The 27,320-nt window shown below is 49.2% G+C and overlaps 1 protein-coding gene across 2 annotated transcripts in view; it reads left to right on the top strand.

Annotated features, from left to right (window-relative positions):
- Window positions 1–545: 545 nt before the first annotated feature.
- Window positions 546–27,320, top strand: part of JAGN1 (jagunal vesicle mediated transporter 1) — a 34,804-nt gene continuing 8,029 nt past the window's right edge. The window contains exon 1 of one of the 2 annotated variants that reach the window (XM_068106277.2): window positions 546–611. In XM_068106277.2, the coding sequence (XP_067962378.1) occupies window positions 601–611 (11 nt within the window). In that variant the 5' untranslated portion in view covers window positions 546–600. Of the gene's footprint in view, window positions 612–17,899; window positions 18,060–27,320 lie in introns of those variants that run through there. The other variant, XM_068106278.2, reaches the window with a different exon arrangement.

A 27,320-nucleotide genomic window follows, 5' to 3' on the forward strand; every position in this document is an offset into this window, starting at 1 on the left:
GTTACTTAGACCCTAAGCTTCGACCTGGTACCAAAAACTAAACTTTTTCAAAAACTTGAAGTGAAAATGAAAATTTGTTCATGGTGGGAACCCCACTAGAACAGTTGAAAGTTGCTCTACAGCTTGACACGCACTCTACAACTACAAGCTCATTGCTAATGGAACACACCTCAGGTCATTTGGAGGCACCTCTGAATCCACGCCAAACAGTGTCCCTCTGTTAACGTCCTGTGTAGTTCACGGGTTTTGTCTTCGTTACCTTCTTAGCCCTCCGATCGTTTATCATTATTGGTGCATTTTCTTCCTCCTGCTTGGTTTGATTTTGATGGCGGTGTAGCGGATGTGGTCGCAACCGGCGGTACAATATATTTTATTGCAAATGCTGTTTCATCACAGGCCATCATCCTCCTATCCCGTACATTAATGATGATGGTGAGGAGAGCATATACAGAAAGAAATGCAAAATATACAAACGCCGAAATACATAAGGAGTAATAATATATAACGATGTAAATGTAATACACGCATGCAGTTTATACAGCTTTTGAAACGTGATGACGTAGGCACGGTCTTGAGGCCTTTACGTACAGGACAAGCATTATGAAACATCGGTGTGTTTTCACTAATTATAATACGTTTTTTTCAGATGTAAATGATGAAGCTTTGTAAAAGTACAAGCTTTATCTAGAGATGGATCGCTATAGGTATTGTCGATGGTTGTCTGTTTTAAATTTGATGTATAATATATATGTTTTATACTTCATGTTTTTCCTCACAACGTGTAGTTTTGTCAACGATGTGGATAATGCGTACAATGAATGAATGAATATGTACGACCTACATGGTCCATGCAGCATATGCGATGGTTGAACCATCTCGCTTATTGTTCTCGAGTTCACAATCGTAGCTCAAGATTTTAATTCTCACTTTGATAAACTGTATTGCTTTAGAAGGCCTGGGGTTTGTCACGTGGTTAAAGTGCTGAGATAAATCGAATGTACTACAGTATTTACTTTAATAATTAGAACTGCTCTCGTTCACAATCTACGACACAAAATACACATTTTTTAGCCTCTGTCCGCTCAACCCCCTAATCCTTGCTGTTGAATGTATCAAACAATTCACCTCCGAGGGTCTTGACGGTGTGGGTGGTTCAACATCAATTACGAGTCTGATGTACAGATGGATCTGGTTTCAGGCAACTCGTGCACCCACTTCGAACAGGAGCGGCAGGAAGGGTTGTTATTACCTCCGCTGTCAAAGGTGGATGGAGGTTATGTTTTCACCCCTGTCTGTCTGTCTGTGAACAAAATATCTAAAAAAGTTGTTGACGGATTGGGACGAAATTTGGCAGGGAGGTAGCGTATGTGACAAGGACGAAATGAATAGATTTTGGTGAAGATCCAGATTCGGATCCGGCTACTAGAATTTTTAAAAGCGATTCTTCACCATTGGGAGATTGGGCCAAAAACGATATATAGCAGGATATCTCAAAACGTTGTGGACGGATTTGAACGAAACTTGGTGGACCGGTTGGGTGTCTGACGAGGACGATTCGATTCGATTTTGGTGAAGATCTGAATATGGATTCGGATTGGGGAATTATTTAAATTTTTCAGTGATTCTTCACCATTGAGTGATGGGGCTAAAACCAACATATAGCAGGATATGTCAAAAAGTTATGGACGGATTTGGACGAAACTTGTTGGACAGGTTGTGTGTGTGACAACGAAGAATCGATTCAATTTTGGTAAAGATCCGGATCTGGATCCGTCTAGTAGAATTTTTTTAGTGATTCTTCACCATTGGGAGATATGGCTAAAATCGATACATAGCAGGATATCTCAAAAAGTTGTGGACGGATGATTTTGATTTAATGTGATTCTGTATTGTGATTTTCTCGTCTACTCTGGGATACAAAACGTAAACAGTTCACGTCGCGGAGGTATGCTCTCTACTGAGTGCCGTTCTAGTTATCCTCTGGGGGGTATTTAGATGACAGTAGATCTAGGCTCAGGCCTCAAGAACATCAGAGGTGTATTCAGTTACCAAGTTTCTGCCCTTCCGCGCTCTCTGTGGTAACAAACCTTTTGTTCATAAAAACGTGTACGTGGTCATTCGAGGTATGGAACTTTGTTGTGAAGAGCGACATAATTGGCTTAAAAAATTCGACAACGTCCTGATTGGTAATTCTGCATTTAATGCACATATGGCGCCGTTAAAAAATTACATAACGCTATTTATTTTTAGGGAGGCGCATATGGGCTTGATTAAACCTTACTAATAATTTAACACTCAATCCAAACAAAGCCATTGGGAATCTTGATGCAACATATATATATAGTAGAGAAGGCAGGCCATGGGCGTCAAGGGGGCTACAGAGGAGGAAAACGTGAAGGTAGTTTCAGGGGTGGCTATGGCTCCCGGGGTGGAAGTAATAGTTTTGCTGGTGGCCGCAGTCGAGATTACTGTGGAGGCTCCCAGAGTTACGGCAGATTCCGAAGGGATGATTATCAGGGTAGTGGCCGAGAAGGAGACCGCTATTCACGTGACTACAGCGACAAGCGCTCCAACCATGATTATTATGAAAGTTAGGAAGAGTTTGAAGCACTGAATGCTGTGGAGCAGCCGAGCCAAGATTCCTACACGGATTAACCGTGAACTCCACGTTCCTAAAGGCGTCCATGTAGTGAATACTTCCAGGCCTCACCACCAAACCCCCATGAAACCTGGCTCTCAGCTCGGCCTCCTTCAAAAAGTGCTATAGATTTGCTTTGTTTTGGATTTTTGATCAAATCCCCTTAACCTTCATTCAAAAAATGTTTTTGCCTGCAAAGAAAGTTTTCACTATGTTCAAACTTTCTTTCTTGAGGGGGGGAAGTGTTACGGATTCGTCACTTCCTTTTGTGGTGGTTTGCATCCACTGTAAATATTTCTGATTCCATGTATTATTATGGTTGTCATTTAAAGGGAATAGATATTTCTATTTTCAAAAGTTAAAAGTTAATGTTAAAAGAAACAGGAAACCGGATCGGGAACCGGACGAGGAAGAGGAAGAAGAGAAAAAAGAGGGCGGGGCGAGTGAAGTCGGACAAGAAGCTTGTCGCTTCAAGGTCCGGGGCGAACGTTGTCGAACGAAAGTCACTCGTGAACTTTCAGGTTTCCTGGGAAAGGAAGTCCTGCGACCGAGTTGTTATCGCTGTGACTGATCAACCTGCGTGTCAGGTTTGGCGTTGGATTCCGAGGAATCCTCGTCGTGTCATTTCGACCCGAGAACGGGCCGTCGGCCATTTTGACCCGCGCAGGACTTGTGCTTCGCTCGCGGTTTCGTCTCTTCTTGACCATTTTCACCGCATCCAGACGTCGATCTGGGGCGTGTGTGTGACGTGGCATTTTGAAGGTTAATTCGTCCATACCCGAGGGTGTGATCTCTCAGTTGTCTGTAGGGCGCCTTTGGATATCCCAGTCGCCTTGAGGGCGCCTTTGTACAGCTGTGGCTGTGTGACTGTATTTACCATCCGAACGGGATTCTGGTCTCGATCGGACATCGTTCTGTCGATCGCTGGAGCAAATAAACTTTGGGCTTGAAGCCGGGAATAAGAGACATTGGGGATGTTCGTGTTTCACTCACTTGGAGCACAGTGAGTTCCATATTACAAAAACTGATGGTGCCATCATAGGACATGGATTGTACTATTGAATACTATTATTGTTGTACTGTTATTCTTGTGTGGCTAACTTGTTAGCCTTGTCAGGCGAACCCCCGCTCTAGCAGGGAAAATGGCCTTTATAATGCATGTTGTTGTGTGTTATTCTTGTGTGATCTAAATACAATATTTGTTTGTGAGTATCAATTGAGGTGGCTTCTCCATTGATCTTTGACATACAGAATGACACATTTTTCTGCCGTGACTCCTCTCGGGGCTCGGAGGTACATCGTGACCAGGGGGTCAGGGAGGAGTACATAACAGTATCCAATTTGCCATTTATTTTATTTATTTCATTCATGACCTGCGTCATGAAGGCTTGCATGTCTACCCCCCCCCCCGCCCCCACTTGCGCAGTGGGCGCGGCCCTCGTTGCCATGTGCGAGGCGCCACCATTTTCTTCTCCTGCCACCCCTACTGCTGCACCCTCATCAATTGTATCCTCCTTTTCTCCCACTTCTTCCCGGGGGTCCTGGGTTGATTCTAATTCCTCTACCTCCTCATCTTCTACCCCCACTGGCATCCGACCGTCTTGGTTATCCATGGCACGATTTAACTTGGATTTTTAACTAAATTTCGGCCACTCGTAATTTTGAGTGCGTTAGGCGCACTTCGGGTCCAATCCCACTCCCCGACACCAATTGCTCCGGATCTCCTCATCGGCCTTTCCCCTTACCAAGGGGGGATTAGTCCCCTTGTCTTTGACTAGCCGATGGGATCCGGGGCTATGACATTCCTTCCGGACGGCGTTAAATAGGGTTGTAGGCCGAATTCCTATTACCTAAGTACCAACGCCGCCCAGGAAGCAAGGAGATAAGCCCCGCCCGAATCAAGGTTATAGGTGGAAACGCCGAGCGGTAGCGAACCGTGACTCGAGCCGTTAACAATGGCTAAACCCGATCCGAGCGGTTCTAATCGTGCCACACTTACCCAATGGAGGAAATCACTGATACGGTCGAATTAGGAAGAAACAAGGAATAACAGATTTACAATTTGTACAGGAAGGACAAGAAGAACACACAGTGCAGCCTTATACAGTCTTATACTTATCCCAGGACACGGGCCCGTTTCACACTCAGACACACTCACACGGGGATTGCTGATGGTCCAGGGATGATGGCATCCAGGCAGTTCACTCCGGTCCTCGACTCCCACCGCGAAGAAGATGGTTAGGGCAGCAGAAGCTCCCCGCGGGTCGTTGACGCGGATTGGACAATTACGGGGCGAAAGGTAAGGCTGGCTGGGCGATTACGCTGGCGTGGCTGCGTACGTAATAGATGGACAGGCGCTATATGCGCTCCCAATACAAGTTCAATAGCGCTCCCAATGCAAGCTCAATAGCAAAGCTCCTCTCCCGCAGAAGTCCTTATCATGCGAGTTCTCTGGATACCACAAGCTCCCTCTGTAAGTCCTTTCGCACGAGTCCTTTATTATGCGCAAGCCCAAACATGCGAGTCCTCGACAGTCCTCTCACAAAGCGCGATTCCTTGCAAGTCCTGTTCAAGGGCTTTGTGCGTGCGCTTATATAGGCCCGCCCTTACCACGCCCTATCACGCCATGTCACCCGAGCCCTGATTGGTTATGGCTCTTACTGTCTCCCGCTGCCGCTCCCCGACCTCAACGCCGGCCCCACCCTCTCTCAGGCCTACCTCGTGTCCCTTGACTAGTGAGCATCCTAATGCGAGGTGCAATAGCCAAAATGGGGCGCGGGATGGATGCTGCCCAACGAGGTAGATTTGGAGGGTGGAGGCAAAATGAACGGGGCCTATACTTATTTCTTTTACACAACACAGATGATACTAGGGAAATGGCCTTATCCTCACACATACTATGACATAACTAATGTTCTAAGGGGGCCTACGTGTTGCTTGTGGACTAACTAGGGGGCAAACCTTTAACCTTTAATGATCAATATGTACACTCTCAAAACCGCAACAATATATAGTTATGTCGGTTGGGTAGGGCATATCTAGATCCAGGTAGATCTGCATAGGTAGGTGCTTCGTCTGTCGTGATAGGGAAACCTCACCTGTAATTTCTGTTAGCCCGGTTTGTCGGATTAAGTGTGTACCTGTGATCATACCAGGATGATCAGGTGATAGGTAGAATAGGGATTTGGCTAACTCCCTGGTATGTCAAACCTCTGTGATTATCCCGGTGTCCCGTATGGCAACGCACTCTTAAACAGTAGATAAATCCATTAGTGCACCACATTAATTAATTCCCCCGCCACCACAATAACTGACCAAAAAGACAAGCAGGAAGCGGCCGCACAGTGGTACACCATTAGACGGGTCAATATACAACCAGAACAGCCGTACCCCAAAAAAATTGCAAATTTTAGTTTTATTGCATTTCCTTATATTTTAAGACTTACTTAGGAACATATCAAAAGTTGGACAGAAATGGACCATGGGAAAGTAAAAATTTTTGACATGATAAAAATGTCACAAAACCATGCACGATTCACTACGTCGAAAACGTCTTTGGTTTTTTATTTTTGTTTCTTTTTGTTTATATATCATCACTACCCAATCCATAATGCAGTGCTACTGCTTGGGAGCTTCCACACATTAATGAATTTGTTGGGTGCCATTGGAAGTTTGATGGATGGAAGTGGACTGAAAGAGATCCTGGAAACAGTGTATGGTCAAAATGCTGTTGTGCACATGCTGAGTGGGAAGGCGGTGCAACGTGCTTTTCGTGGCCATTTGCTTGTGGATCAGTGTCTTACACGTCAGGTTGTTGGCAAGATTGTGGAAGTTGACCCTGGGTTTCAAGAACAAGTGGCAGAACTGGAGCGACTGTACATTTCCCTGGAGACTGTCGAAAGTGACACTATAGAGTCTGTGTTGCAATCAGAGTGCATTCATTTCATTGACAATAGATTGAATCAGGAAAGGAATAAACTTGCAAAGGACTCGAAAACCAGTGCACTTTGGATCAACTACCAGCGTATGTTGGGAATTGCAAGGGCACTTGTGGCAGCTGATCGGACGGGGTCCTGGGAGATGCATCTCCAAGCCATATCAGCTTGCTTGCCGATATTTGCAGCTGCTGGCCATCCCAATTACCTGAAGTCAGCTCGACTCTATCTCGAGAAGATGCTTGCGTTAGAGGATGACAACCCTGAGGTTCATCAGAAGTTCCAATCTGGTTATCATGTAATCCGGCGCAGTGACCAATACTGGGCTGGCCTAGGCTCTGATCTTGTGATAGAACAGACATTAATGCGCTCACTGAAAAGCCAAGGGGGGCTGACTCGAGGAAGTGGGATGTCAGAGCACCAGAGAGCAGTTTGGACTCTGTCTTCAACCATATCGTCCTCCTACAACCTTGCTATGCAAGAACTGACCTCGAGTAGCTACTCAACAAGTGAACAACATAAGGAGTTGACAACATCCAGGGTGAGTCGAGATGAAGCTGATCGTGGCAAAGTTGCCGAAAAACTGGACAGCTTCACACCATTTTCTGATGACAAGTCATTGCGCAATATCATCACAGGGGTTACTGCAAATGAGGATGTCAATGTTCATGACCTATTCAAAGTAGGTAGTGACATTGTCAAGAAGATGGATGATCACCCAGCTTACTCCTATTCACACAAAAGGAGTTCTAAAGCCAAGACACTTGCATTCAGCAGGGCAGTCAAAGTTGCTGAGGACCGCACAATAGATCCAGCGTTACTATTCCAGAGGTTCTTAGTGGTGTCACAGACGGGAGATCTCCAGATAGGTGAAGTGATGAAATATGAACTCTGCCCATACCCAATGTCTCTTTTTGAGGCAAAAAACATCCTGCGCCAGCCAGATAAACCACAGTTGGCGGAGGCAATAAGGAATTATGCTACAACCAAATCTGACAATGCTGTCAACCAGACAGTTCCAGGAACAGATCACTATGTTCTTGACGGGGGATCACTTATTCACCGCTTAAAGTGGACAGAGGGATTCACCTACAGTTCCATTGCAGATGAATATGCCTCATTTACAGTACGACACTATGGCAAAGCTACTGTTGTGTTTGATGGTTATGAGGCTGGGCCAAGCACAAAGGACTGTTCTCATCAACGTCGGAATAGAAACAAGAATGCCGCCAAGGTTAACATTACGGAGTCAACAAAATTTGTTGGGAAAAAGGAGGACTTTCTGTCGAATGAGTCAAACAAGCAGGCAATGATACTGTTGATTATAGAGGTGTTGCACAAGGAAGGCTGTGAGGTGATCCAAGCAGAGGGAGATGCTGATGTTGAGATTGCAAAAGCGGCCGTCGCAAATGCGGCTTCCAGATCTACAACCCTCATTGGAGAAGATACAGATCTCCTTCTCCTCCTGCTCTTCTATATGGTGGAGACAAACTGCATTGAACTCTATTTCCGTTCTGACAAGGCAAAATCAAATGTCTACAATATCAAAGTCCTTCAGCAGATACTTGGAAATGCAGCCTGCAGAGATATATTGTTCCTTCATGCATTAACTGGCTGTGACGCAACGTCTCGTGTCTTTGGGATTGGAAAGACGTCAGGGTTTCAAAGAATCATCAAGAAAGAAAAGGAACTGATAGACAGCTCAAAGGTGTTCTGTAAACCACAGCAGAGTCAGGATGTTATTGAAACTGCAGGCTGCAGAGCAATGGTGGCATTGTTTAAAGCAAATCAGAACGACTCATTGGCATCGATCAGATACAACATTCTCTGCAAAAAGGTTGCAAGGGCTAAGGCATTTGTCACTCCTGAAAGACTGCCACCCACATCCGCTGCCTGCAAGTTTCATTCTCTGCGGACCTATTACCAGGTAATGGAATGGATGGGCCTTTGTTGTGGAATGGAGCCAACGGAGTGGGGATGGAAGGTAGAAGGAGGAAAACTTGTTCCAGTGATGACAGACAAAAGCCCTGCTCCAGACATACTACTTCAGATGATTCACTGCAACTGTTCAGGGGGGTGCAAAACACTAAGGTGTTCATGTAGGAAGCATGGATTAGAGTGCACCAGTGCATGTGGACATTGCCAGGACAGCAACTGTGACAATATGAGTGTTGAACCAGACATAGAGGAGGAGGAGGAGGACGATGAAACTGGAATCTAAGACTAGAAGGCATATGGTACTTCCACATGTGTCAAAATTGTCCAATTTTTTATATGTTGCTTTCCATGTCATAGACTGGCAGAAACAATCAAAGAACATATATTTGTGCAAATATTTACTTTAAATTGCGAATGGTCTCAGGATTAGCACTGCATAAACTACCAGCAACGATCATAATACAAATATTGGTGCAAAATTAACTTTAAATTGTTAGTGGTCTGATGATAATTATCAGTCAATTTTTTTACGTTTTATCTGCCGGCAGCCATCTTGTTTTCTGACGTCACTGAGGGACTTTCCCATGCGTCAAAATTGTCCAACTTTTAATATGTTGTCTTCCACTTCATAAACTACTAGAAATAAGCATAAAACAAAAATTTGCAATTTTTTTGGGGTCAGGCAGTATATTGACCCGTCTACATGGCGATCAGACATCGACCAGGCAGGCTGAGAGCCATGCCCAGAAGGACTCTTGATTGACAGGGGGGAAGGATGAGCAAAGAACAGGCCACCGATTGGCAGGGTAGGGAAGGATGTGTGATTGGTCAGGGGAAGGGCAGAAAGCGTCCCCGTGATTGATGGAAGGAGCGACACACTGATTGGCCACCGACGGATGGCATGACACGAAGGGCAAAAAGCGCTCGGCCAATGAGAGGACACCAACTCGTTCAGAATATTCGAGAGGTTGAGGGGCGCCGCGCTGGTTGGAGGAGAGGAGGGCTGATGTCTTGTGACGGCGAGTAAAACCTCCCGCTTGCCGGCATTTTCGCTCTCTTCCCTTTGCCCTCTTGCTCTGGACTGTCCCTCTGCGCTGGATCTGTTCTTGCCTTTGGACTTTGGTAGAGAGACCAGCGCCGACGATTCTCTTCCCCTGAAGATCGAACGACGATCGAGGCTTGCGGTTGGAGTGCTAACGAGCGATCGTGCGGGCGTGCCGAGGGCCGCTCCACGCCAACGACCAGGCAGTTCCCGCCAACGTCAGTGCTGCATCGGACGAACGCGCTCGATCCCAGACCATCCTTGACGAGGACAGACACTGCAGACAGATAAGACGCACCACGCAGAAACGACGTTTTCTTTTATTCACTCTTCCCCTGTGCTTGTATTTGAAGTGAGGTGTGCAAGATCCCGATTTCGGAACATTATTGTCCCCCGTCGCACCGCGGAGCGAAAGGGGGACTATGGTTTTCCCGTCCGTCCGTCCGTGCGTGCGGGCGTGTGTGCGTAAGCGAAGGACCGCATTCGAATTTGGTGTGTGGGTGCAACACACGTCAAAATCCAAGATAGCCGCCGCCATGTATGTCTGATGCCATGTATGTCTGAAGCCATGTATGTCTGAACCTTGTGAGCTGAATATCTTGAAAAATAAGCGAAGTACCAACTTCGAATCTGGTGTGTGGGTGTATCTCGGCATAAGGAAGAACGCTATTGAAAATTGGGTCGCCACGTCAAAATCCAAGATGGCCGCCACCATATATATGTCTGAACATTGTGAGCGAAGTATCTCGAAAAATAAGCGAAGTACCAACTTCTAATTTGGTGTGTGCGTGTATCTCGGCATAAGGAAGAACGCTATTGAAAATTGGGTCGCCATGTCAAAATCCAAGATGGCCGCCACCATATATATGTCAACCTTGTGAGCGAAATATCTTGAAAAATAAGCGAAGTACCAACTTATAATCTGGTGTGTGGGTGTATCTAGGCATAAGGAACAACCCTATTGAAAATTGGGTCGCCACGTCAAAATCCAAGATGGCCGCCGCCATGTATGTCTGAACCTTGTGAGCGGAATATCTTGAAAAATAAGCGAAGTACCAACTTCTAATCTGGTGTGTGGGTGTATCTACGCATAAGGGAGAACGCTATTGAAAATTGGGGCGCCACGTCAAAATCCAAGATGGCCACCTTGCGTCTTCCACTTTGTCAACTCGCATCACTTAACCGACGGGGGACCTAGGCGTAACGCTTGTTTATTTATCATCGCGTCCATTGTTCTCGGGTTCCGTATAATAAATTGTTCTTTTTAGCTGCGACGAGCACTCTATGAGAGGACCGCGTTGTTGTTCTTATTGTTGGGGTGCCTTTATGAATAGCGCATGCGCATACACTCGGACGTGCGTTGGTATGAGGTAAGAACGGCTGGTCGAATTTGGTAGCGCATATTGCAACGGATATCCTCATGATGCTACACGTCGCAGCTGGTGACCACACTGTGGTCATTTTTCTCTTATTTGTACATAAATTCCGTTTCGTGTGAGTTTAATTTCCTGCAGGTTGAAGACTGCCCAGTGAGATCGTGTCAGGTAAATCTCGCCGCTTCTTTCTCTTTCCTTCTTTACCCCACACATATGTATAGCGAAATCCGCCATTGAACGTCGCCTCGGAGTTAAAGCTCGTTTTGGCTATTCGTGATTTCCCCGGTCTTAACCGAGGGGGAGACGCACGACAACAACAACAACAACATACATTTTAAGGCCATTTTCCCTGCTAGAGCGGGGGTTAGCCTTGCGGTCCCCATGACAATCTTCTCCATTTTGCCCTATTTTCTGCATCTCTCCTTGTTAACCCCCTTGCCCGCATTTCTTCTTCCACCATCTTTAGCCAAGTCTTTTTCGGTCTTCCCCGTCGTCTACTTCCTTCTACATTCATTTCCATCACTCTTCTCAACCAGTCACTTTCATCCTTCCTCAAAACATGACCAAACCATCTCAACCTGTTCCTCTTCACAGCATCAATCACAGGCTCTATTCCCATCATCTTTCGCAATTCATCATTTGTCTTCCTCTCTCTCAACGATACTCCGCACATCCACCAAACCATTCGCATTTCCACCCTTTCCAGCCTTCATTGCTGCTCTACGTTCATTACCCATGTCTCTCTCCCATAAATCATAACACTTCTCACACATGCAGCATACACCTTTCCCTTCAGCTTCCACGACACTCCCCTCCTCATCAGCACGCCACTCAGTTCCCGAAACTTCTTCCATGTACATCTCACTCTTGCAACAGTTGCCGAGTCTGATCCACCTTCTCCATTCAGCATGTCTCCAAGGTAGCAAAATGTTTTCACATTTAGTGAAATTGCACGACACGACACAATCCGTGGTAGTCGCACGACAATATTGTTGCGGATATGGGATTTGCATCCATCCATATCCGCTTGTAAATATTCCCCTATTTCCTCAATACTTCCCAACTATCCCCAATCCCCCATTCCCTAGTCCCATTTTCTGTAAACAACACTCTGTAGACCCGACATCCCCCTGTTTCCCCCATTAAATGTCGTGCCCAGGTTCACCGCATCTCATGTAAGACAACTATAGGACATCTTGCTAGTTATTCTTAGTCTATGTCAGTTAAGGACTTGTTTCCATTAATTCTGACCCTTCGTTGCACCAGAATGTGATTGTATGGCACCGTTAGGAAGTTTAGGACCTCCCAATACCTCCCCGCAGCTCTTCCTCACAGTTCAACAACAACAACAACAACAACGAGCGCAGGAAGTGCGCGTCCTCACTCCGGCTTGGTTGGTAGGGGGTGTTGGGAGGGCACCAGGCCTTCCCAACGAGCCGCCATCAAACATGTGCTCGACGGGGTTACCAAATAGGGGCTCCCTGTCAGCTCCTCGTCAAGGGCGGAGCCCGGTAACCCCCGCACCCAATGGAAGCGGCGGACCGGCCCCAGTGGGGCGGAACCAACCAGCCGAGGGCGTGTCACTCCCCGCTGAGCATGCGCGGTGAGAGGGGGGTGACGTCAGATGCGCGCTGAGCTTGAAGCAAGAAAGACGTCCCCTCCGAGCGCTGTGAGACCTCGCCGCATCTTCTGGACCGTGCTTTATCCTGTCCCCGAGCCAAGGTGCACCTTGTGCTATCGACCTACCTATCCCTTCCTGCCATCAATCCCTGTGTAAGTCTGCTTTGTTCCGTTTGTCTGTGGTCTGTCTGGGATAAGATAAGACGGTAATTAAGTGCCCATCTCTTCTGTGTCTTTACCTCACTGCCTTGTAATCTACCCCTTTTCTCCACCACTGTAATTATACCCTCCTCCGGAGGTCTTGAGAACTGTACCCCTTGCGTCGTTTCCTCTTTCCCAGTCGTCGTGTCCTTTCTATCATTGATTTGGCATAGCGCGATTTGGCCAACGTCTGGGTGAATCGGGTGAGTTGGGGAAGAATCGGGGGAACTGTTAGGTCGCGGCAATACCACCGCTCGGTAAATAACATCTAAACTGCGTCCGTAACAATTGGTAGTCAGGAGTTGGGATTCGAACCTGGGACTAAATTTATTTAGCCCAAATTTTGGACACCAATTGTGTTATTACCGTAACAATTGGTGTCTGGGAGTGAGATACGGACCCGAAGCGCACTTAACGCGCTCAAAATTACAAGTCACCGAAATTTGATTTTGTTTTACAAAAAACCGAATTTTGAAAGTCGTGCTATGGGAGATCAAGACGGCTGGGTTCCGGTAGAGGAGAGTGAGGCAGGATCGATCCAGGACCAAATTGAGGGACATGAGGAGAGCGAAGCAGTGAGGGCGGCAGGTTCGCAAAATGGCGTCCTCGCGCACGAGGTTACGGGCGCGCAAAATGGCGCCTCGCACATGGCTACGGCGACCGCGCCCGCGACCGTAGCAGCGCCGCTGGTGGATTCGAACCTTTTTTTCCTGCAAATGAGGGCCCTTATGGGACAAATGGGAGACCAAATTGGAGGTTTGAAAAACAGTATAGAGGCTCAGAGTGAGCAAATGGGGGTAATGAGGGCTGATAGTGAGCGATTGGGGAGCGAAATGGGGAACCGGATGGATGCTCAGAGTGAGCAAATAAGGGCTCAGAGTGAGCAATTGGGGGTAATGGGGGGCGAAATGGGGGGCAAAATGGGAGAAATGGGGGAATGGCTAGAAGCTAAATTAGAGGGGTTAGACAATGGGATAGAAGGGGTGAAACATGGGTTAACGGGGGTAGAAAACAGAATGGCCGCTCAAGAGAATCAAATGGAAGGGATGAAAAAGGGGTTAGAGGGGTTAGAAAACAGTATGGAAGGCAAATTGAGGGACATGAGGGACCAAGCGGAAAGGGAAGTTAAAAAAATGGGGCAGCAGATAGAGGGGGTCAGAATGGGGGTAGAAACTAAATTGGATGCTCACAGGGAGGAAATGGAGCAGATGAGGGTGGCATCTGGGCAGGAGATGCAAGTGATGGGAGAGGAGATCAGAAGAGGTGTGAGTGAGGAGGTCGGAGGAGTGCGCGAGGAGGTGAGGCACTGTAAGGAGCGCATGGAGAAGGAGGTGAGAAAGGGGACTGTAAAATTGCAAGGTGGTATAGAGGAGTTGACGCTGGGAGTGGAACAGCTGACGGAGGGACAAAAAGAACTAACGGAGCAGGTTCAAAGGAACACTGCGGTACTAGGAGGGTTAAAAGCGACACAAAACGACATAAAAAATGACTTGATAGCGACACAGAGGCAATGTCAGATGGTACGTGAGGGACTGACAACGAGGTTGGACGAGGTGACACAGGTAATGGAGATGAAGGACCGGCAGGTGAGGACGCACATAGAAATGGTCAAGGTAGCCTTAGAGGACGAACTTGAGGAGACGCACCGGGAAATAAAAGAGGTGAAGCAGAAATTAGAAGAAGTGGAAGAAGGGGTGAGCGAAATTAAGAAGCGACGGAGAGGGGATAAGAAAGAGATAAAAGAGGAAGTAAAAGAATTGGTCCAAAGTCTGTGTTCGGATCGTGATGATGTGCTCATTAACCGGATGAGGGATTCGCAGGTGATGGAGGAGAAGCGAAGAGAAAGAGGACCCGGTGTAAGTGGTGACCAATATGGTCGTGCGTATGATGCGCCAGGTGATTTAATGAGCTTGGGGGTCGAGATGGACCCGGGTGTTCGTGAGAGGCCGTTGGTGAAGTGTGCGACAGGTCTGGTGTGCGAAAAAGGAGGTGTGCGACAAAGTCCGACTCTGGGGTGTGTGAGGAAAAAGTGCACGCCAAGGAGTGAGGGTGCTGTCGAGAGTGAGTCGGTCGTAGCGCGTGTACGAGGGAGCACATGGAAGCGCGTAGTGAGGAGTGTTACAGAGGATGTAACGGAAGAATGCACGCCTGTGGTGAGTGTTACAGAGGATGTAACGGGAGAGGATGCGCGAGCAAGGTGTGTAACGGACGGGTGCATGGGGAAAGAGTGCGCTGTCAAAAGTAAGGAAGAGTGTACACCTGTGGTGAGTGTTACAGAGGGTGTAACGGGAGAGGGTGCGCGAGAAAGGTGTGTAACGGACAGGTGCATGAGGAAAGAGTGCGCTGTCGAGAGTAAGGGTGAGTGCGCTGTCAAGAGTGGTGGTGGAAGTAGTAAGAGTGACACGGAGCGTGAGTTGGTGGTGGCAGGTGAGAGAGGATGTACACCTGGAATGGAAGGATGCACACCTGGAATGGTCGAGCGTGTGTGGGAATGCACGCTGGAATTGGTCGTGAGGCACGTGGTTGGGTGTGCGAGTGAGAGCACACCTGTGATTGTCACAGAGGAGGTGACCGAGGAGGGGGCGCGAAGAGGTGTGTTGGTGAGGTGTGCGAGCGACGAATGTGTGCCAAGGTGTTCGGTGGTCAGGTGTGTGACCAAGTCTGTGAGCGGAATGAGTGTACCTGGGTGTGGAAGAGAAGGTGCAAGGACGAGGAGCATGGGAACAGCTGGATGTATGAGCAAGGAACGGGCTGCTGGGTGTAAGCATGCAGGTGAGGCATCGACGGTAACCGGGTTAGCGGTTAGAGCGACTTATAGCCGAATCGGGCCCTCGGTGCGCGTCGGGCAGCTTCGCGTGCCGCGAGGACCAGCGGGGATCCGAACCACGGCGGGTTCGAAAGGACCGCCGTACGTGATCCACGCTGGGCCGCGCTTTGAACGGCCGCGTCCGTGCTCCACAAAGCGGAGCGGGCAGCCCGATAGGAAGGGTCGTCATGGCGACCCCTTTTTGTTGAGGCATTCCGGCAGGTCGAGATCGGGCCATGGGATGGCTCCGTGCCAAGGTGGTGCGTGGGATCTCGGCCCGGGTAAGCGTCCTAACCTGCAACGAGTGTCGGACGCATCCAGCCGCCGGCACCAAAGAACCCGCATTCATTGCTCGGCTGTACGAAGCCGAGCTTTAGAAGTGAATTGGCGCACCGAGAGGATCTAGTAAGTAGACGGGTGATGAGGTTAGTGTTTTGGACTCAAAATTAGAAAAAGGGCAAAATTTGATGATTGGCAAAGGATTGGCAGTAATGATTGGCAGATGATGGGTAGTGATTGGCAAATTTTTGATTTGTTGAAATTTGATGTGCAAAATTGGTAGTGGGAGATGCCCGATGTGGTGGGATGGCAACTCTGTCATCCCTCACAAATGGGGGCAAATGCGCTATAGTATATGGGGTGGCTATGACAACCGAGCCAGGGAGGGCTTGGATAATGATAGGGACTAGAGGTGACTATAGGTGACCAGATTTAAGTAAGAGACTTGGTACCTGTAGTGGGGACGTAGTAGCTTAGTGTTTGATAATGACGTGGGAGCGCTGAGTGTAAGGGAAGACGGAGGAGCGCGAGTTTTAGAAGGGAGTAGACAGAGCAGATGATGCAGTGTGAATGGAAGTGCTGGTGAGCAGCTTCAAATGAGGCATCGGTGAGGCAATGCTCCGAGGTGTGTGTGAGTGTACAAGTGATGAATGAGAGAGCATTGCGGATGAGTGTCATGGTGAGTAGTGAGTGTTGTGGATCAGCGCGAATGCGCTTGGGGGAGAGAAGGGTGCAGGCGGCACCAAGTATGAGAGCACAGGTGTGCAAGTACAGGTGTGTGAAATATATGGAGCAGAGAATGAGTGGTGTGGAGAGAGTTGGAGTAAGTGGTACGGAGTGGTGTGCATGGTGCGAAGGTGTGGATGGGGGAAGAGTGGACCCCTTTCACGAGTACCCGGGGCGGGTAGTGTAAGTGTTAGGTAGAGGGTATAGGTAAATTGTGGTTGGATATTGGCATCTGTGGTGCGAGGTGAAAGAATGGTATTTGGATGGGTGCATTAGTGTTGTGGAAATGGCTGGGCGGTAGCCTGTTAGTGTGTGTAGTTGGTTTGGGCACTCCACCACTGTGAGGATGTCGGCCAGGTGAGGCCGCAGGTGGGCTCTGGGAGCCGGTAGTTGTGGATGGGGCCCGAGGATCCGGTGGACGGACCCGGGTAGCCCAGTGCCAGAGGGCACCAAGGGGTGACAGAGCCAGGAGGGGCCTTGCCCAGTTAGATAGGTTAGGTAAGGAGCAGGTAAGCTCGGGAGGCAACTGCAGTGGTGGAGGTGTGCAGGTGGGTAGACCTGCTGGGAGAGCTACACGTCACAGCCCAGAAATTGTGCAAGGGCTCCGGGAGATGAATCGGGGGAGTGAGACCCCAAATTGAGAAGCACCACAGTTTGGTCAATGGGAATTGGTTTTTAGAACCCATAGTGTAAGTTGGCCAATGGATTGGCAGGGAAAGACCCCGGGTAATGTAAAGTTGTTAAAGTCATTTAGGAAATAGTTAGGATTGATGAACCTGTCGCACCATACGCAGCCACTTACCTGAGGTGATGCTGATGACTCCACACCTGTGTTTTCTTTGTTTTGTGTTGCAGGAAAGGGGTATTGCTGTTTGGATTTGTGAGACGCATCACGACGTGGATGAGACATTGGGGTGATTCCATCTCTCCCTCCTTAGGAGGGACTGATGATGAGTTGGAGATGGCAGATTTTGATGAGAGTTGGAAATGGCAAATTTGATTGGTTAGGAGGGAGAGAAGACGAATTTGGTTTATGGGAGGAACGGGGAAGACAGTAGGGACGTTGTTGATGTGTAAAGTAGATGTTTATGAGTAGTGTTGTGTTTTGTGGATACAGTAAGGGGTAAGGGAGGGGCAATGTAGGTTACCTGGTTGGGGGGGGGGGGGCGTACGGTAGGAACGTACCTGTCTCACCTGGTTCCCATGTGCCCCCAGTGTGCATTACCTTGTATTGCGTGCACTTTTGCGCCCTTACCACCTTACTCACTTGTCTTCTTTTGTCTCGCACCTCCGAGGATCTGGCTTTGGGGCAGAGAGAGAGGAGAGAGAGAGGTGCTGGCTCCGCAGTTGTGGGCCTGTACTTCCGCTGCTTGCTGCCTGGATCGATACACCATATGGACCGCAATTTTTGTGGCCGCCCACAATGAACCGCAGTTCTTTTGCGGTCAAGCACCACCCGTGGATGGACCTGGGTCAACGTGGCACCTATGCCATACAGGTGAACCACTTTTAGTTGGCCCCCTGACGGCCACAATTAAGAAATGGACGCGGTTGGCGCCTTTCTTCATTTCTAAAGAAGCCAGAAGGCCAAGTGCACTCCATGAAGGCAAGACCAGCGGCAGAACATCGGCCGGCTGCGACACCACCGGTGACCATGGACACTTAATTGTGCATTTTTATGAACACTTTATTGGTGTACCGGATGGTGCTGACTGTGCGTAATGGGGTGGTGCTTTTGGTGCTTGGACGGGGTGCTCTGCACATTATTAAAGGCCGTAGGGCCACAGGGCACTCGTGGGTTGGTGTATCGATGCTGGCATGCGTGCTCTCCCTATGCATAACATCTGCATGTGTTCCTCAAAGAACAGGTCCTGGATCGTAGTGTAAATATCAGTGTTGTATAAATAATGCTCCCTACTGGCTGTATGTTTAGTTTGAGGATGCTTTCCGCGATTCGGTTATCCTGTGGGTGTGTTTCTGTTAGGAGAAGGGTGCAACGTCGCAGGGGGACATATTTACTCATTTGTGAACATCTGTAAAACTGTCGCACTCAGGGTTGAGTTAATAGTAGAGGGAACTACATCTGAGTGCCACACTAAAGTAGGTAAAAATTTATCGGGTCGGCACGCCCCGAGGTAGAGAAGGGTGCAGTGTTGCGGATATGGGATTTGCATCCATCCATATCCGCTTGTAAATATTCCCCTATTTCCTCAATACTTCCCAACTATCCCCAATCCCCCATTCCCTCGTCCCATTTTCTGTAAACAACACTCTGTAGACCCGACATCCCCCTATTTCCCCCATTAAATGTCGTGCCCAGGTTCACCGCATCTCATGTAAGACAACTATAGGACATCTTGCTAGTTATTCTTAGTCTATGTCAGTTAAGGACTCGTTTCCATTAATTCTGACCCTTCGTTGCACCAGAATGTGATTGTATGGCACCGTTAGGAAGTTTAGGACCTCCCAATACCTCCCCGCAGCTCTTCCTCACAGTTCAACAACAACAACAACAACAACAACAACGAGCGCAGGAAGTGCGCGTCCTCACTCCGGCTTGGTTGGTAGGGGGTGTTGGGAGGGCACCAGGCCTTCCCAACGAGCCGCCATCAAACATGTGCTCGACGGGGTTATCAAATAGGGGCTCCCTGTCAGCTCCTCGTCAAGGGCGGAGCCCGGTAAACCCGCACCCAATGGAAGCGGCGGACCGGCCCCAGTGGGGCGGAACCAACCAGCCGAGGGCGTGTCACTCCCCGCTGAGCATGCGCGGTGAGAGGGGGGTGACGTCAGATGCGCGCTGAGCTTGAAGCAAGAAAGACGTCCCCTCCGAGCGCTGTGAGACCTCCCCGCATCTTCTGGACCGTGCTTTATCCTGTCCCCGAGCCAAGGTGCACCTTGTGCTATCGACCTACCTGTCCCTTCCTGCCATCAATCCCTGTGTAAGTCTGCTTTGTTCCGTTTGTCTGTGGTCTGTCTGGGCTAAGATAAGATGGTAATTAAGTGCCCATCTCTTCTGTGTCTTTACCTCACTGCCTTGTAATCTACCCCTTTTCTCCACCACTGTAATTATACCCTCCTCCGGAGGTCTTGAGAACTGTACCCCTTGCGTCGTTTCCTCTTTCCCAGTCGTCGTGTCCTTTCTATCATTGATTTGGCATAGTGCGATTTGGCCAATGTCTGGGTGAATCGGGTGAGTTGGGGAAGAATCGGGGGAACTGTTCGGTCGCGGTAATACCAACCGCTCGGTAAATAACATCTAAACCGCGTCCGTAACAATATATTGTTGCGGTTTTGAGAACCCACACTTGTAAATAACTATAAATAACATCATTAAAGGTTAAAGGTAGCACCCCATAGGTAGGCCACAAGCAACACGTAGGTCACCATAGGACGTCAGTTATTTCATAGTCTGTGTTTAGATAAGGCCATTTTCCAATAATTGTTGCTGCGTTGCGTCAAACAAATAAGAGTAGGTCCCCATGCGTTCATTTTGGCAGCCTCCCTTCCAAGCGACGCCATTAAGCGCGCTCCAGTGTGTGCCCCATGGCCCTTCCCAATTTGTTACACGCCTTTGTCAGCAGCGTTCGCCACCTCATTGGGCTTCCGCCCAAACCAGCCCAGAAACACATGAGGTAAGGCCCGAAAAGGGGCGGAGTGCCAGGAAGGAGGTGCGGCCACGTCACCCAGCCATCAAGGCGGGGCCAGTAAGCCATAACCAGCCAACCAGGGCTGGAGTGGGATCGCCTGACAGGCGTGGCTTTGGGCTTCGAGAGCATTCGCTGGCTTGGCTTATAAAAGCGCGCACGCAAAGCCCTTTAAGAGGACTCTCGTTGGAAGGTTGGCTCATTAAGGACTGCAAGGAATCGTGCGTTGTCAAGAGGACTCGCTGGGGAAGGTTGGCATTCAAGAGGACTGTGCGGGGAGGACTTGGACAATTCACGCATTGGCAAGAGGACTTTTACGGCGAGTGCATTGAGAGCCTTGATTGTATTGGCGTTTCGAGGCTTGGAACGGTATGCGTTTATTACGTACCCGGCTACAACCAAGCCAGCCGATAGCGAATATTCCAGCCATGTGGATAAAACGCGGTAATAGCCTGCGAGTGATTAACCGCCAGAGCCCTTCCCTACCGTTCGCCCCGCAAGTAGCCCGGTGCATCCCAACGACACCGTACGAACTCCTCTCGGCTATTGGAATCCATCTTCACGGTACGAGCTTGGGACCGGAGAGAGAGAGCGGCACGGAGGCCATCCCTGGACGCGCTGGTGACCATCAACCTGTTCATCTGCATTCCCCGTGTGAGTGTCTGTGTGTGAGACGGGCCCGTTTGTCTGGGGAATATAATAAGACTGTCTAAGGCTGCCCTGTATACTTTTCCTTCCTCTTTCTTTCTTGTACATTCTTTTGTTTCCTCTTCTTCTTCTTGTACAAAGTGTAATAAATTGCCCTATTCTTTCTGGTTTCTCCTTCATCCGATCGTCCTAGTCTTTTCTCCATTGGGTAAACGTGGCACGATCGCAACCGCTTAGAATCGGGTCTAGTCACTTGTTAACAACTCGGACCGCGGATCGCTACCCGCTCGGCGTTTCCATCAATATCCGTGATTCGGGCGGGAGTTATTCCCTCGTTTCCGGCCGGCGTTAGTACTTAGGTAGTAGCGAATCCCTAGGCCTAAAAACCCTACCTAACGCCACGCCGGGAAGGACGTTATAACTTCCAGGGTCGTGCCGGCCAGATAAGAGGACAAGGGGATTAACCCCCTCTTGATAAGGGGAGAGCCGACGTTTCGGAGATCCGTAACAATTGGTGTCTGGGAGTGGGATTTGGGACCCGAACCAAATTTTTTATCTTGTGAACAAATTTGGTCAAAATTACGAGCCGCCGAAATTTTATCAGAAAGCTAAATTTTAAATCGTGCATGGATAGCCAAGGCGATCGGATGCCGGTGGGGAAAAATGATGGGGTAGATGAGGAGGGGTTAGAATTAACCCAGGACCCCCGGGAAGAAGTGGGACAATTGGAGGAAATGGAAGAGGGAATCGGAGAGGATGCAGCAGTAGGGGTTGCAGGCGAGCAAGATGGCGGCGCCTCGCACATGGCGGCGAGGGCCGCGCCAGCTGCGCAAATGGGGGTGGGCGACATGCAAGCCTTCATGGCGCAAATCAGGGCATGCTTCGTGGTGCAAAGTAAAGAAATAGATGAAAAGATGGACAAATCAAGGGAAGAAATGAAAGAAGGGTTAAATAATTTGGAGAACAAGATGGGAGAACGATTGGGAAACCAAATTGGGGGTTTGCGAAATGATATGGGAAACCAAATTGGAGAATTGGGAAATGATTGGAAAACCAAATTAGGGGGATTGAAAATTGAGATGGATGCGCAAAGTAACCAAATGAAAGATGGGTTAAATAATTTGGAAAGTAGAATGGGGGAGCAATTGGGAAGTCAAATTGGGAGGTTAGAAAGCAAATTAGGGGGCCAGTTGAAGGACGTGAATGGCCGAGCCAGAGAAATAAACGAGGGGTTAGCGAGGGAGGAAGCCCGGTGTGCAATAAAAGCATTGGGGAAGGACATTGACCGCAGGTCGAGCGGGAAAGGCACATCGGTATGCGACGCGGTAGTGCGACTTGAGAAGCGCGGGGAGAGCGAGGCTGAGCAAGGCATGGTTACGTGGACCGGGGTAGAAATCGCGACTCGGGGTATAGAGAAGCCGACGACCGCCGAATTACAAAATTTTATTTTATTAACGCCAGCGGTCGTCGAGGAAAAAGAAATTGAATAAAGTATAGTGGAAATTGGGGTTAAGAAGACGGCGGACTTACAAGAGCAATCGCGGGAGGAAAAGATGGAAATTGTGCAAAGTCTGGATTCACATCATGATGCCGTACTTGTTAACCCCAATGAAAGTTTGCAGCTGCGTGTGGAGAGGAGGATCCCGAAGTTAAGCAGGATTGTATATGGCGTGAAAAGGTTTGGCGCGAAAGGGTTTTTCACGCGCTTGGGATCCCAGCGTCACCCGGGCGCTTGTGGAAGGTCCGTGGTGCGCTGTATGAAAGAGAATGGCGCGCGTGTGCGAACGGTGTCGGAGCGTGAGTATGAAACCGAGAGCGAGGGAGAATGCACGACGGAGTGTATGTGTGAAACCGAGTGTGAGGAGTGCGACACAGAGCGTGGGATGGACGAGGAAAGTGTGCGGGGATGCACACCAGAGCGCGTGATTGGGTGTGCAGCAGGGGATTGCACACCCATGGGTAGGTGTGCGCTGAGTGGGTGTATGCAAGAGTGCACACCCATGAGTGTTACGGAGTACCTAACGGGAGAGTGTGCACGAGAGTGTGGAACGAAAGAGTGTGCACGAGAGAGTGCTGTGACGAAATGTGTGGAGTGTATGGAAGGTGCTGGAGCGCCGTGTTTTGTGAGTATGGAAAGGGTCGCGTATGGATGTGAGAATGCGACTCGAGCACCGACGCTGCCCGGGGCAGCGCTTAGGCCGACATATAGCTGACGCGAGCTCTCGGGGCATGGTGTTCTTTGTGTGCTGCGGGGGCCAGCGGGGATCGTTGCCACGGCGCTCTTGCATGGAGCGCCGTGCACGATTTGGGACGGGTCCCGCCCTGTATGATCTGTGCCGCGTCGTAGCGGCGAACGGCCCGATTCTGGGGGAGGTCGGCCAGGTTGGACCTTCGCCCCCTGGCGGGGGCGGTGTTCCGACCGCGGGAGGTTGGATCATCAGGCCAGAGACCGCAAGGCTCCCCGCCGGGATGGACCCTGGAACCTCGGTCCGAGAATGCCTCCTCCCCAGAATCGAAAATGCCGGACGGACCCAACCTACAGGAGACCAACCACCCGTATACATGGCTCGGTTTTTCAAAGCCGAGCTGTAAAAATGTATTTCCACCCCGAGAGGCTCAGAGTAGTGAACATTTGATTGTAGTCGTGATGGCGATAGTGATGTAGAGGGATTGTAGCTCTACCATCCCTCCTTTGGGCACATGAGCTATAGGATTATGGGGTTTGGCAGTGCAAGCTCGCCGAGGGCGGGTTACGATAATGGTTTGGGACCTAGAAATGACTCGAGGAGACTTGAGGTTTAAGTAGTGACTTTGTACAGGTAGAGGGGACGTAGAGAGATTAGATGGATGATACTGACGAGGGAGTGCTTAGTATAAGGGATGACGGGAAGCACTAGTATTAGAAGGGAGTAGATAGCTAGATGGTGCTGTGTGTACGAGCTTGAGGTTTAGGCGGAAATGAGGCATTGTGAATGGAAGTCCTTGTGGTGCTGGTGAGCAAATGAGGCAATGCTCGAGAGGGATGTGTGTGTGTGTGTGTGAAAATGTATGAGTGGAGTATTGAGGATGTGTGTCATTGTGTTGAGTGATTGACTTGCATAGGGTGCAAGTGAATAAATGGTCTGGAATAAATGGTCTGGAATAAATGGTCTGGAATAAATGGTGTGGAGTGAGTAGTGTGGTTTGGTTTGGGACCTAGAAATGACTCGAGGAGACTTGAGGTTTAAGTAGTGACTTTGTACAGGTAGAGGGGACGTAGAGAGATTTGATGGATGATACTGACGAGGGAGTGCTTAGTATAAGGGATGACGGGAAGCACTAGTATTAGAAGGGAGTAGATAGCTAGATGGTGCTGTGTGTACGAGCTTGAGGTTTAGGCGGAAATGAGGCATTGTGAATGGAAGTCCTTGTAGTGCTGGTGAGCAAATGAGGCAATGCTCGAGAGGGGTGTGTGTGTGTGTGTGTGTGTGTGTGTGTGTGTGTGTGTGTGTGTGTGTGTGTGTGTGTGTGTGTGTGTGTGTGTGTGTGTGTGTGTGTGTGTGTGTGAGTGTGAAAATGTATGAGTGGAGTATTGAGGATGTGTGTCATTGTGTTGAGTGATTGACTTGCATAGGGTGCAAGTGAATAAATGGTCTGGAATAAATGGTGTGGAGTGAGTAGTGTGGAATACGTGGAGTGCATGGTGCGAAGGAGTGAATGGGCGAAGGATGGACCCCTTCACGAATACCCGGGGAGGGTAGTTTAAAGTTAGGTAGAGGGAGTAGGTAAATTGGTTGGATATTGACATCTGTGGTGCGTGTAGTAGCAATGAAGTGCTTAGAGGGGTGCATAAGTGAAGTGGAATGGCTGGGCGTGTGAGCCTGTTAGTGCGTGTGGTTATTGAGCACTCCGCCACTGGTAGTCTGTCGGCCAGGTGAGGCCGCAGGTAGGCTCTGGGAGCCAGGTTAGAGTTCAGTGGGGCCTCAGGATCCTGAGGAGAGGACCCGGGTAGCCCAATGCCAGAGGGGGTAAGTGCCAGGGAGGGCCTTCCCCAGTTTGGTAGTCGCAGGAGCAGGCAAGCTCGGGTGGCGACTTCAGTGGCGGAGATGTGCAGGTAGGTAGACCTGCTGGTAGAGCCACACGACCCAGCCCCGAAATTGTGCGAGGGCACAGAGAGAAAAATGGGGGGAGTGAGACCCCAAAATTGGGAGAGCACCACAGTATGGGCAATGGGAATTGGTTTTTAGAACCACATCAAGTAAAGATGGCCAATGGATTGGCAGGGCAAGACCCCGGGTAGTTTAAAGAGTTAATGTCAATTAGAGTATAGTAAGGAGAAAATCTCTTCGCACCATCCGCATCCACTCACCGAGGTGACAGGTCTCCACACCAGGTTTTGGCAAATGTTGGAAATGTGAGACGCATCATGACGGAGTTTGACATTGTATGTTATTCCATCCCTTCCTTCTTGGGAGGGATTGGGGACGAATTTGGTTTCGGGGAGATATGGGGGACGGGACAGTAGAGACAAATTTGTAAATTGTGTAAATACGGGGAAGGGCAAGGGTAGTGTAGGCTGACATGGGGGGGTGACGTACGAGTAGGGACGAGCTTTCTCAGCTCGCTCTCCCGCGCCCTTCATGTCGCATTGCCTTGTTTTGATGTGTACCCTTGCGCCCTTGCCCCCGCGAACCTCTGCTTTGTCTTCCTTCCCCACTCATGGACCTATGGTCTTTTGTGCGAGGGGAGTGTGCAGGTGCCCTGAGCGGTGCGGCCGCACTCTTGCTGCCTGCACCCTGTTGCCTGCCTGCCTGCCTGCCTGCACTGATACACCATATGGACCACACGTTCTGTGGCCTGGCACCGTTGCTGGGACAGACCATTGCTGCCAGCAGCATCTTGCTTGTGGACCACTGTGTTTTAAGTAGCATCGATGCCATGCAGGCGGACCACCTACGCTGGCCCTGCTGGCCATAAATAAAAAAGCGGACGCGGGTTGTGCCCTTTTTTATTAATTAACCTTTGGTGTGCCCGAACAAAGATGGTAAACTTTTACAAGGGCACACCGAAGAACAGCAAGTGAGAAGATCAAGCCAAGATCCATCGGACAAGCAAGCCAAGCACAAGAAGCCATCATTTATTAATTTTTGAAATGTTTTTGTGCATTTTTTGGGTGATGGTGCTTTTCGTGCATTTTTCATGGTGGTGCATTTTGTGTGCATATGGGTGTATGGTGTATCGGTGCAGTGCATGGCAATGTTATTTCCTCTTTTCGAAATTCCTTTTTCTTTTTCCCACAAAAGACAGGTCCTGGGTTCTAGTTTTGTAAATAATTAAATAGTAGTGTCTTGTAAATAACATGCCCCCCACCGGCTTAAATGTTTCGTTTGAAAATAATTCCGTAATTCGGTTAATTGTGGGCGTGAGTCAGTCAGATAGGACACAACGCAGCAGGTGGGACATATCTAGTGTTAAAACTGTCGCACTCAGGGTAGTAGGTTAAAAGTAGAGGGAAACTACACCTAAGTGTCACATGTAGATGTAAAAGTAGTCCTGACCCAGGTTTCGGCTTGGGGCAAGCCTGGCAAAAGGAGGGGTGCAGTGTTGCGGTTTTGAGAACCCACACTTGTAAATAAATATAACATCATTAAAGGTTAAAGGTAGCACCCCATAGGTAGGCAACAAGCAACACGTAGGTCACCATAGGATGTCAGTTATTTCATAGTCTGTGTTTAGATAAGGCCATTTTCCAATAATTGCATCTGCGTTGCGTCAAACAAATAAGAGTAGGTCCCCATCCGTTCATTTTGGCAGCCTCCCTTCCAAGCGATGCCATTAAGCGCGCTCCAGTGTGTGCCCCATGGCCCTTCCCAATTTGTTACACGCCTTTGTCAGCAGCGTTCGCCACCTCGTTGGGCTTCCGCCCAAACCAGCCCAGAAACACACGAGGTAAGGCCCGAAAAGGGGGCGGAGTGCCAGGAAGGAGGTGCGGCCACGTCACCCAGCCATCAAGGCGGGGCCAGTAAGCCATAACCAGGGCTGGCGTGGGATCGCCTGACAGGCGTGGCTTTGGGCTTCGAGAGCATTCGCTGGCTTGGCTTATAAAAGTGTGCACGGAAAGCCCTTTTTTTTTTTCTTTTTTCTTTTTTTTTTTGTATACTGAATCGAGGCTCGTGAAAGAGCTAACATTTACTTCACAAACAAATCGACCAGACAAACAAAATACACAAAAAGAGGGAGCGGAAGACAAGATGGGGAGAAAAGGGGAAGTACACAAACACAACATCCGAGAGCAGGGAGATGTGTGGAAGGGAGAGGGCCCGGGGGGAGGAGGCATGGGAAGGGGGGTGGGGGGGGAGGGAGAAGTATAAAGCACAAGGACACCAAGGACTTCCAGGACAGAAGTTGGTGTTTCAAAAAGGGGAATTGGGGTGAAATTAGCGGGGGTAGAAAAGATCAAGGTTTTGGATGGGGGAAGATAAGAGATG

Source organism: Myxine glutinosa, chromosome 2 (genome assembly GCF_964187855.1).
Source record: "Myxine glutinosa chromosome 2, kmMyxGlut1.1, whole genome shotgun sequence".
Taxonomy (NCBI): domain Eukaryota; kingdom Metazoa; phylum Chordata; class Myxini; order Myxiniformes; family Myxinidae; genus Myxine; species Myxine glutinosa.